Here is a 12,145-nt window from a genome sequence, read left to right on the forward strand (position 1 = left end):
GAGGAAAATTACATTGTGAAAGATAATGGCGCATTGATTAAGGCTATGAACTATAGAAAACGTTGTCATTTTCGTTTAAGATGTATCCAATTAAAAAGAAAGGGACCGATCTTGACACTTACGTGGTAAATTAACCAATCTTTGAGCGGAACATAACCGTGACGAAGTTATGAAATTGGTAATATAAGCTGAGCTAAGATTAATACTAATTCGGTTCCTGCTCAATATTATGGAATTGGAATCCATATGCATGAGTTATCTCGAAAAAATAATATTGTGTCCCAATTGTAGAAGGGGCGTAGCAGATGGGGAAAATGGTTAACTACGTCGTCTGCTAGTGTAGGAAGGTAGCCTACAATCGTGAATACATGGTATTGTTCACCCTTAGATTTACCAGCGACATTGTCACACTATTCAAACAAAATAATTCGAAAATTCCAAAGGTTTGATGCTTCCACTTACTGTATTTTTGTTGTCAAAGAGTTGTTGCTCAGTTAGAGTTGTCAATTAGACGAAAAACGTAGAAGCAATGCTACCTAACCTTTCACTGCCATAAGTAACCGGGCCAAAAATATTACGTAATTAAATTTGATTCAATCTATTTAAACCCATTATGATCTAACTTTCTGAGCAAGGCATGCTGCTTGGTGCTGTAAAATGCTTTTCTGAGGTCGTAAATAGTCAATGCGATTGAATTCCTATCCTTAAGCATCAGAAATATAATTTACATTATTTTATATAGGCAGTGTTTTGGATTTCCCCTCACGATCACCCAATTGCGAACTTGAAAAGAAGTTATTGGCTTAAAAAACTCAACGATTTGATCCATGATCATCAATAATCAGTTTCATGTTGTTATAATATTCGAAGGGGAAGCAGACTATAATATAAATCTTACATCATGAGGGGGTACGTTTTTAATTAGAATTTCTATCTTACCGGGATAAGTGATTATAACAGACACCATGTTCTATATAGAAGCCACAAAATGATCAAATACCTGATAAGTGCTACATGGAAATGTTGAATTATAATGAATGTGACCGCGTCATTTCACCGCGAGCACATGCAAACCATTATTTAAGCGTTCAGCTTCTCGGAATTTCACTCAATAGATATTAACAAAGTCAAAACTTATGCTTTTGAAAGAAATTCGTTAAGTTTCCAGATAGAGTTAAAGGTGCATAATACACGCTCTACATATCTAAATAAATAATAATACTACAACGGAAATAAAATTCCGATACAATGTAATAATGCAACAGCGGAAAGTATATGACATATTGGAAACTGGAGAAAGTCTTTTCTTGGTAAACACAGAAAACACAACTGAAAACATCATGATGATTCCGTCATCAAAACACAGACACCGAGACAGAGAATGCACATGTTATTAACCCCTCAACGCCGTCATGCGTACCCAGTACGCTTCCTGACCTACTGTATATAATTTTTTTTCTCCGCCAGATATTGTATTTTAGATTAAAACAAATTGCTCTATCTTTTGAAGAAATGCTTTCCCTCTCCAATAAAATATTCATAACGACTTTAGGCCTTCAGAATTTTTTAAAATGATTCGATGAAATTCCGTTTTAAACCAGCACATTGACGACTTCGGTCGAAAAACTCAACGCCTATATTTATTCAAATCGCTTGAAAAATTATTATATAGTAGCGCACTACATTATGCAAGTTTACAAAAAATTTAATGATAATGATCGTATATTATGAACGATATAAATTATTGAATGATAGTATGCCAATAAGGTGAAGTCTTCTAAATCTCATCCGGCCGCTGGGATGGTATTTAAATAAATGCCCGCCGCGCTTGAGGGGTTAATTACCGATCCTAGAGATATGAAGCTACTGCATTTGAAATGATATCGCTTTCAGAAACTCCGGTAAATATCCGCTTCCGTCACACACCTTTAGAATTTGTTTTCGAGAGCAATTTGCATTTCAGCAAAAATAACGTGTCACAGTTTCATGATGCTATTTCTACAACTATGTGAATTTTGCCAGCAATAAATTTAAAAAGGTAGAGCATAACCTGCACTTCACGTGATATAAATTTCGTGGCGATACGTACAAAAAAAAGGCTTTGGAAAATATTTTCATGCTCTGTGAGATGGAAGCGGAGACATTACTGAACGCAAACCGTGCTTTCCTTATATCTATTATTTACGCGTGTAGAGACACATTTTCGCCCCCAGGAAAATTTACCCTCGTAGTATACTTAAATGTGCACCCCCACATAACGCAGTGGTTCACCATTCTTCTTTTAAAAAGCTCCAAAAGCAGGAAAAGTAGCCTCTCAAATACACGTATGTTAATGGCACATGAGCAACGGTCGGTGAAAGCAAGATGGCTAGTTGCGCAAAATTCTTCTGCCGGCCGGCTTCAGCGCCACCGTGAGGAAAACATAGGCACTGCCAATCTAATGTATATATCTGTGATTGGAACACGGCCTAAGATTTGGACCTTAGACCATATAAGAACTAGACCCGCCATTCCCCACCCCTACCCATATCTCGCCGTGTGGCCAACATCTCCCCTCCGCTCCCTTCCTTCCCCACCCACTTTTAAAGCGACGTGACGTCACGGTTGGGACGCTCATCGTCGTAGCGCATGGCTACGAATGGGGATTCACTGTATCACTGCGGTATTCTGACAATTTTCTTCGCGATTTTTCAATTAGAAGTACTAATATTTATTGCGTTATGTACGAGAAGTATTCTCTCAGCCATGGTTGGATTGGTGAACTTACAATTAATGAACAGTGGCATTTTTCGGCATTGGCAGCGACGAAAAAATATTGTGGCAGTAAAATGAAGACAAAGCCCTTTGTAAACTTCCGCAGATTTTTTTCTTATCTCGTTAGCGATCTAGCATCATTCGGAGCATCGTTATAAAAACATGAAATCTTGCACAAAAATTGTAAACGGGTGGAATTTTATATAGGAAAAGGGTCATGGTGTAAAGAATTTGCCGGTCGTCCACGAAGTAACGCGGCAACGCCTTCGCATATAGTAATTTTTAAACGGTCAATTATGCGATGCAAATTGAATTGCGCGCTAGCGCTACTAAAAAGGGATGTCAACAAATCAGAATTCATATGATTTAGGTAAGTAATTTAGTTATTTCATAAATGCATAATTTTTTACTTAGCAGACAGCTCTCGTGTTATTTATATTTTGCGATGGTGGAAAAAGGTCTAGCGCCGGCTTTGCAAGTGACAACTACGATTTACGTACGCTACGGAAAATTCTGGGAACAAATAATACCTATTAACATATTTATAATTAGAAAGAAAGAGAGGATTGGATTAAAATAATTTTAGAGATAAATTTGCTTTAAAAAAATCAATTATATATATTCATTGAATAACTTAATAAATATATTCTTGTAATTTTGTACGTATGTATTTTTTTAAACTCTTTATGACATGATTTTATTTTTTAGATTTTTGTCATAATGCGTAACAAAAGAGGATGCAAATTCAAAGATCATTTAAGAAGTGAATCTCATTTTATTAAAAAAATCCAGGAGCGATTACTTTGTCTAATGTGTGAAATGTACGGGTAATTTTCTATTTTTCACGGCAATAGGAATGATATTTCGAAGCACTTGGAGACGCAAGAGCATAAAAGATATTTAAATACTTCTGCATCTTCCTCCAAAATACAGAAATTTATAATAAAAACGAAGAAAAGAAACTTGCATCAGCAGAAGGATGTCTTTCCATGCCATTTTTCAGAGTCATTCCTTCAGATCTAAGGCCTGTACATCACAAGTTATCAAAACGGTTTTGCTGCGCACATGATACACAACGCCGTTCAAACAGCTGCTGTTTTGTTGCCCGCAGGTGAGGAAAATATTTTCATTAAAATATATTTCTATTTCTACATTACACTGTGCGTCTTCAAATGCTGAAAGAATTTTGTGAAACTGCGGAAGTCGCATGTATAAGAAAATACTTGGTTACTGTAAAACGCGCTAGTTATCTCTTTCGTCAGCAGTAGATAGAATTTTTAAATTATACCACACCATGAATTCCTACTTTCTATATCAGGCTTAATGTCCTAGAATTGTAGAGGAGAGTTTTGAAAAAGAATCCTCAAATTTAGCTAGAGTTTAAAAACAATCAATCACCTTTTTTAAAAATGCTATTGAAGTTATTGAGGGTGATAAAATTTTGTTAATCGAAGTAGCGAATGAAGTTTAAAATATCTTAATCAAAAGCGGTCAGAAAGTCAAAGCGGTCGACTAAAATCTCTATGACTTTGACCCCCATTATGACTTTCGGAGGTCAAAATAAATTGTTGTACGATGAATGAACTGCGTAACCGACTTTGGCACCGTTCAAAACCTATGGTTTGACACGTTGGTTGTCATGATGGCCAGACATTTAACTCTATGACCTTTGACCCCCATTGAGACCTCGGTGGTCAAAAAATCAACAATACGGATCTATTAACTGAAAAATCGACTTTGGCACCCTTCAAAACATATGGTTCGAAACCTGTGTGTCACGATGGCCGGACGTTTACCTCTATGGCCTTTGACCTCCGTATTAACCTTGGAGGTCAATTAGTGAATAATACGGGTATTTGGACAATACCAATGACTTGGGTGCCCTATAAAATCCATGGATCGACACCTTTGTTGGTATATGCTATTCTTTTTGCCACCCTTATGACCTTGACGGTGACCTTACTGGGTCAACGGCTGAATTTTCGTAAATGAAAGTGTTTTTTTCGGGTTTCTTGTGTCCGAAAACCCAAGAATTAACATTTTGGTCAATGAAATTTAGACATTTTTCAATCTCGATTTTTTACATTAAAACCACATAAGGCAAATTAAAATTTTTGGTTTGGACCCACATTGTGAGGTCAAAAGGTCAAAATTGTAAAATTTTGCTTAAACTCAACAAAACTTAGGACCTTTCCCCGTATAAGTGTGCCAATTCTCATGAATATTGCTCGATGCAAAGTTACTAAAATTACGGGTTAAAAATGACACACGACCGTTGGGACAGTCTTAATATTCATTTTCTAGGAATGTCACCGTTAGGTTAATCTACTAGTAATAAGTAATATTTCTAAAATAATTTTGCCTTTTTATGGACCCCTCCCTTCATCCTATATGAGATATCGTAGGATTTTACTCCTCGCCTTCTTTCTAATCTCACGTAGGATTTTTCAAAATTCGTATTTTCAGTGTAAATACGTTAATCTAGGCTTAATTGTGTTGGGCTCATAAATAAAACAATTTGTTTAATTATTTTTATTGAAGATTACCGAGATCGCAATAAACTGGTTTTTGCGGAAAAAATTACGTGATACTTTCCAGAACCCCTACTTTTTACCTAGAGGGGGTGAAGCCATGGTCTAGGGGGAGGAAAGCCATGGTCTAGGGGGGGAAGCCATGATCTAGGAGGGGGGGGGGCAAGCCAAGTTGTGACATTTTAGCATGGAAAAGATGAATGAAACCAACATTATAAGAACATTATAACAGCGCTTTTTTAGTTTATGAGATTATTTCATTGAAAAAATAGTTTTATTTCAGTTACTTAACTTATACTAATACATATCATTTTTCGTTCATGGTTTGAAGAAAATTTGTTGAATACTTTCGTTTTAATTCAGTACTGATTTTGCTTAAAGACTTTTGCGATTTTTGCTTCTAGGGGGACAGCTGCTCCCCCTGCCCTTCGCTGGGTACGCTCATGTTTACATATGACATTCTTAATCAATTTATTTAATACGATCGCTTCTCGCTTTATCTTGATTTACTTAGCCTTTTGCGCACAGTCAATGCTATAAAATGCCTTAGTTCATCGTAAAAATATATTTATTAAGTGAATAATCATTTTGCGTGCCCAATATCGTCACTTTTCAGCGACTTTGCAGCGGATGAGCGTTAAAATATCTCAAGCGCGCATACGGAATATCGTCTGCAGTCCCAACCGTGACGTCACGCTCCCTCATCCCACCCACTTCCACGCCGTGCGATGTTGGCCACAGCGTTCCGCCCGAATGGCAGGTCTACTTACTTAAATGGTCTAAGATTTGGACCAAAAACAAACGAAAGACGATATTTATGTAAACAAATTTGGAAGCTTGTGGAAGTGAAAGATTCTGTCTTTTTTGGCAGTTCAAATTGTCTGAAACGGCCCCTTGAATATTAAAGAGGCGTAAAAAAGAAAACAGGATGAATGCTGAACTTGGCCTTGGCTGGAAATGGGGTATGAAAGCGTTGGAATAAGCGCGCTAAACATGTTTGGAGGAGGGGTTGGTCGACGATGTCCCCGTATATTATCGATATTAATTGACGATAAGTGAGGATGTTTTCATGTCCCTTATCAGCAAGGTTGAGGGCAGAATAAAGCGCCAGGATACAAACGTAAGGCAGTTTATTCCCACGAGGAAGTTTTTCGACAGGATTCATAGTTTCGCAAAAGTTGATATATTTAGGCTTGAGGGTGTCCAAAACTAAATTCTTAGGCGATCCTGGACGTTTTTCATGTAAGCATTGTAGTCAGGTTTTCATATGTTGCACAAAACCTTAATAAGCACCTTCGTCATGTTTTCAAGAGGAATTTTACAACAAATCCTCTTGTAAGTCTGACTTACATTCCTTACATTAGCATTAGATTTTCGTGATTGGCGGAAGTAGGAAAACCAACTCACCTGAATTACACCGGAATATTCATTTTCCTTTATAACTTCAGATGCCAAAGGAGCCAAATTGCTTGCCTCCACAGCATAAACTTTCATCGCTCCAGCACGTGCACAATACATTGATAGAATTCCTAGTAAGAACGGAAGAATTTATTTCACAATAAAACTAAAACATTTTCCCAGGAAATTCAACTTCTGGGTGTCATCTGATTAAAGGCAACCATAAATTACATACTTACCAGTTCCAGCGCCCACATCCATCACCACCTTTCCTCTGAAGGCACCCTCGCTGGAGAGAATAGCATCTCTATACGCGTCCAATCTACGTTTATCGCTCAGCATAACGCGGTGGACCTGAAACCACCAAGCCTTGTTAACACTTCCCGTTAATAATCAATGATAATAGCAATAAGCATGGAATTTTTCTTACCTGAATGTCCTCATAGCTACTGAAATATTTCTCATGTTCAACGCCACTTTTTGACAAAGACATTTCACTGTCTTTAAAATCTCACAGTAAAGATTGGTAAATAAAATCACCTTTGAATATTATAGCTTATTTAAAAACTTAAAACGGCGCTAAACGAAATAACAATGTTATCAACATAACGCAAGTCCATTCTCCCTGTCCTCGAGCCGGGACCATTGCCGGGTCTACACTAGTAACTTAAGTGACTACTTAAGTTGGCTCTGTACTTAAGTTGGTAGTGTAGGTGTCACCAGCTTCATTTAAGTACACCTCCACTTAAGTCATCTTAGAACCCAACTTAAATTGCGTAGGCAACTGTTTCCGCACGGTTGAAGCTCTTCATGTGTTGTAAATGGCACATAATACCCATCTCACATCATCCCGTTGATTATGTTCTAAGTTGTGCTGTATTGTCTGATGTGATTATTGAGCGTTCTATTTCGTTAGTTAATTTCTAGTGTTGGGGATATTAATTCGACGAATTTATTTTGTAGTGTTTCTCATCTTATTGTTGGTTTTATTTCCGTGAAAACTAATTGCTATGCCTGTTGCTCACGGTGAAACTCGATTTATAAAACTTGGAAACGTTTTAAGGAATTTTAAGACTGACAATGAGACGACGGCAGAGGATCCGGTGAAACAGTTTATTTTCCATGGTGTCATAATCGAAAATAACGTAAACGAATGCACTCAGTAACTTCCCACACACTGTTATTGAAACTATTGCATAGGGCTTTAATGTTAGTCCTAGGGATGCCGAGGGAGATAAGATGTGGCGATTTCATTGGACGTGGGAGGAATTAATGGTTGAAATTTAACATCAATGGTTTTAATAAAGCAGTGGAATTTGACTAGCAATAAGTGTTTTTGTTTACGTTATGAATATGTCATTCCACGAAGTCACGCTTAGTAATTCTAAATTCCTCTGGCTCCATCACCTCTCGCCATATAGCGTTCCCTCAGGAACTGAAATCGGTCTTTCCTTTTAACCTTCTGAATCCAAAATGGTTAATTCACGGAGTTTTGAAGTTTATTTCAAATAACAGTCGCTTTGGATCAAAGAATCACTAATTGCTCTCCTAGACCTTCATCTGTCAACATAACTGTTTCCCGATATAGACAATCACGGTGCTGAAGTCGACTTAAAGCTCAAGTGTAGCTTCCGCACCACATTTAGATTATATTTAAGTGAAGTCACTTAAGTTAAGTGTGTAGTGTAGACAAGGCACATGCGACTTTTGAAGATATCGATTCGTTTATGTTATTCTTTGAAACTTCAACAAATGAATTATCAAATGCGTTATAATGTTCGACGAGGCTGGGATGAGTTTCGTCAAGGATTGCATACGAAGTGAAACTGTGACAGCTGTTTGATGATGGCACATTTACCGAAGTCGCAATATGGGAGAAACTACGAAAATCGTCGTTAGTTATCAGATGGGGTTGATACACTTGTTAAAATGAGGCGTGTAGCCTTCTTTTCGTCTTCGAAAAAGAAAAATCTCAAGTAAGGCTCTTTTCTAGTTGAGATTTTCATTGAACTAATTACGTTTTCAATATTAGCACAGCAGTATTATCTTTCAGGAGGCGGAAAAACACAGGTGTATCATACAGGAGGGGTAACTTGGAGGGCAATCAATACGTATTCAACGGTCCCTCAGAAAACGAGGATGATAGCGAAGAAGAAATATTTGCACTGCGACAGAAGAAAAAAGCGGAAAATTTGATTGAAATTAAGCTCCAACCCGGGGACTCCCTTCTTAATATTGCCTTGCAATATGGATATTCTGTAAGTACCTATCATCGTAACGGTTTGCGACTTACCTGCTGGGAAAGTTTAAATATGTTGTTTTCTTAGGTAGAAGAGCTTAAACGCATTAACAACATCCTAAGAGAGAATGAAATATTTGCGAGGACCACATTGAAAATACCCTCCAGAATCACCGAGGTTGTTGCGGTCCATAAAATGCCCCAAGAGAAATCACCCCCAGGATCACAGATCGAGGCGGATGCCGTCGACGAGAGTAGGAACGTGAGAACTGTGAGCATTGGCGACGCTTACAGAGCGTCGAAGATGGAAGGCAACGATGCTGATGCCGCTCGCAGATTTCTGGTGGCAATGGATCGAGATCTTGCGAAAATAAGGGAAAAAACTCTTTCTCGAGGTTTGTCCAGAAATTATGACTTTACAGTGACACAACTTGGAACGGAGGACATATCATTATCATCGGGACCGCGCTCTTTAATTAAACCTGATACTAGTTGGCGATGTGTTCAACTACTCATATGTTCCATTTTGTTAGGGTTCATTGCTCCAATTTTGTACGTCCTTTACCTGGCTGAGGAGGGTGGTAAACAGACTTTCACTATTTCAAATGATACTGTGAGGTGATGCCTTATTGTGCTTCGTAAGTTTTGTTCAAATCGGAGATATTTTAACAATATTTTTACAATATGAAATATATTATTTATAAAACTCTGGCATCATCATTGTCGTCATCATTAGAGGAACCAAGAATTCTATCAGGCTAGGTTGTTTTTTTTTCAGTCTTTTATTGTATTCCCAAAATACACAACTTGTGCGTTAATGAAGAAATTCCTTAACAGTAAACATCAGCTCCACTACTTAAGATTCCACTGACTTGGGGAACAAAATTGCACCTACTATAAAAATACAGTTCCATCTGAAACTTTCAAGTTATACTGGCACTAGCAACTGAAATACCTCAACACCTGGAACATAGCTATACATTTCAACTCAAATAACGAATGCCACTGACAGAAAATCTTCATTTGTACTGATTTACTATTCCCTGGATTAACTTTTAATACATTCAAGAGCCAAAAATGTTGAAATGGGTGACATGCCCCAAAAGCACAATTGACACAAACTGCAACATTCTCACTCACTCTAACATTCACATCTGCAATGATCAAGAGATATTTGAAAAATTGAACCACCAGTACAAAATGCATTTAGTTCAGGCATTGAATCTGGCTGAGAACATTCATCACTACAACCCTATATCAGGCCTAAAGTCACACAGGGAGATTAAAACCTCCACCCATTCATTTAAAGTACAGCCAACATATAAATGAGGTACACATTCGTACATGTACTAGTAGTTGGCAGAATATAACAATTGACCTTACATTTTAGGCCATATATCCACTAAATGTTTATACTACTAAAATGAGTCAACACCAATTTGATGTGATGTTATGTTATATATTCAGGTACACAGTCATCAGCAAGGCTGATTGAGGTTCATTTAACATAGCAAAGGAATGATTTACCATTAGAATGTCTTCCACAACCTGCACAGTTTACTCTTGGACGACATCTTTCACAACACAAATTAACACCAGCTAAGACAAATACCACAAATTATATTCCATTGAAACGGCAAGCATTTTTGTCCACTTTTACAAAAACATGAGTGCACAACAATTATTACTTAAAACAAATATGACTAACAGAAGTGTCTTCATAAAAATGAAATCTATTCCTTGCATTGAATATAAAAAAAGAACATCACATCAATGGGTGAAAAATGCAGGCGCTCCTCTTAGTCATCCAAGCCATTTTCTGTCGTAGCATCATTCCAAGTGCAGCAAATTTTACACCACAGTATAATAAGATGTAAATGCCAGCTGTAATTCAACTAAACAGCCTGAGTGAAGCTGGGGAGTAAGTGGATAGGGGAAGTGAAGAGGAAATGGCAAGGCAGAGACGTGGCAGGCCTGGCAGAACTTTCTCAGAACATGTGTCCAGCATTTTCCCGCACACTGAAACAGAAAAGAGTAAGTATTAGTGAACATTTCACAAGCCAATTAATAACTAAGTTCATTGCAGGATGAATATCCTGCCACTGCTAACCATTGCCAAGCCAGTTTAATGATCCACTTAAACAATGACATATCAGAACCATTTCATTTATTTTTTCACCATGACAGGAATTACAATACTTGCAAAAAAATAACTAGCCGATTTACATAAGGAAAGGTAAGTCTCGTCTTAAGTCATAAGAGCCATTAAAGCTGAGACAATATCTTAACGACTGTATAGTTAGAGAGACCTTGGTTTCTGAGCAGCCTTGATAGGGAGCCCAAAATCACAATTAATGATTCCATAGAACTAGGCCAGCAAAGAGCTACATTGTTACACCTTTCAATCACTTTCCATAAAATATCACCAATTTAACATGTTTGCATGTCATGCCAAAGATCTTTCATTCCAAATTCATATTGGAAAAATATCAAATAAACTTCAGCAGTAAATTAAAAATAGAATAGCAGTGACACTAAGTTTCTTCTGCCCATTGAAAACTAATCCCTCAAAAGGGGTTATACCATTTTCCCGAACTGAAGGCGGCTGACCTTGAGCGTGCTCGCAACCCACCCACTCTTCTAGCCAATCACAGAAGAGCGACAGGAGAAAGTGTGCATGAGCCCGCAGTCTCTCTCCGAACTCCGTGGAGTGCACATCGCTCTCCAGCAGGCAGTGTTGCCAAGCCGAATCTTTGGAGATCGCCGAGCGCTCGTTCTGCTGCCCCCGAAAGTACCGTTACTCCCAAGGCTGGCAACACTGGTCGACCGGATGGACGGGAGCGGAGGGGAACGGAGAGGTGGAAGGGGCAGCGCTTCCCATTGGCTACTTTCTATTTTCCACCCAGCCGCCTTCAGTTCGGGAAAATGGTTTAGAGGTAGTTTAGGTATCTATAAATGAGTGTTCTACAAACATGCACTAGTGGAAAGAAATGACTTTTAATTAAGATTACCCATATCATACTCTTAACTGGGCAAGTTCAGAGATTAGTACATAGTAAGTCAGAGCAAAATAAATTTTCTTAAGTCTAATTGTGTCAAAATTTAAACACAAGACTTCTTCCAACCAGTCCCTTCACTTGAAAAAAAATATCTGCTAACTATCTAAGGTACTGTTTGGATTGACACATATATGTGAAATATTGAATCCCTCATTAAATTTCAG

General features: G+C 37.8%; 3 protein-coding genes across 13 annotated transcripts in view; 1 reads left to right on the forward strand and 2 right to left on the reverse strand.

Moving 5' to 3' along the window:
• The window catches only part of LOC124166097 (probable protein arginine N-methyltransferase 6.2), a 192,062-nt gene extending 184,732 nt beyond the window's left edge, over positions 1 to 7,330 (reverse strand). For all 7 annotated transcript variants that reach the window (XR_006866397.1, XM_046543731.1, XM_046543729.1 and 4 more), the window contains exons 1-3: positions 7,114 to 7,330; positions 6,923 to 7,037; positions 6,693 to 6,814 (exon numbers count right to left, since the gene is read on the reverse strand). Coding sequence is in view for 6 of the 7 variants with exons in the window: in XM_046543731.1 (XP_046399687.1) it covers positions 6,693 to 6,814; positions 6,923 to 7,037; positions 7,114 to 7,176 (300 nt within the window). In the remaining variant the exon portion in view is untranslated. The remainder of the gene's footprint in view (positions 1 to 6,692; positions 6,815 to 6,922; positions 7,038 to 7,113) is intronic.
• A 1,116-nt stretch (positions 7,331 to 8,446) lies between these two features.
• LOC124165625 (lysM and putative peptidoglycan-binding domain-containing protein 3) lies at positions 8,447 to 10,572 on the forward strand. The gene is made up of 3 exons (XM_046543100.1): positions 8,447 to 8,659; positions 8,737 to 8,941; positions 9,011 to 10,572. The coding sequence occupies exons 1-3, from the start codon at positions 8,613 to 8,615 to the stop codon at positions 9,542 to 9,544; spliced, it is 786 nt and encodes a 261-aa protein (XP_046399056.1). The 5' UTR covers positions 8,447 to 8,612; the 3' UTR covers positions 9,545 to 10,572.
• The window catches only part of LOC124165624 (heterogeneous nuclear ribonucleoprotein K), a 113,675-nt gene continuing 111,890 nt past the window's right edge, over positions 10,361 to 12,145 (reverse strand). For all 5 annotated transcript variants that reach the window (XM_046543097.1, XM_046543096.1, XM_046543095.1 and 2 more), the window contains one exon: positions 10,361 to 10,941. Coding sequence is in view for 1 of the 5 variants with exons in the window: in XM_046543095.1 (XP_046399051.1) it covers positions 10,911 to 10,941 (31 nt within the window). In the remaining 4 variants the exon portion in view is untranslated. The remainder of the gene's footprint in view (positions 10,942 to 12,145) is intronic.

The sequence above is a fragment of the Ischnura elegans genome, chromosome 9, assembly GCF_921293095.1.
Source record: "Ischnura elegans chromosome 9, ioIscEleg1.1, whole genome shotgun sequence".
Classification (NCBI taxonomy): Eukaryota; Metazoa; Arthropoda; class Insecta; order Odonata; family Coenagrionidae; genus Ischnura; species Ischnura elegans.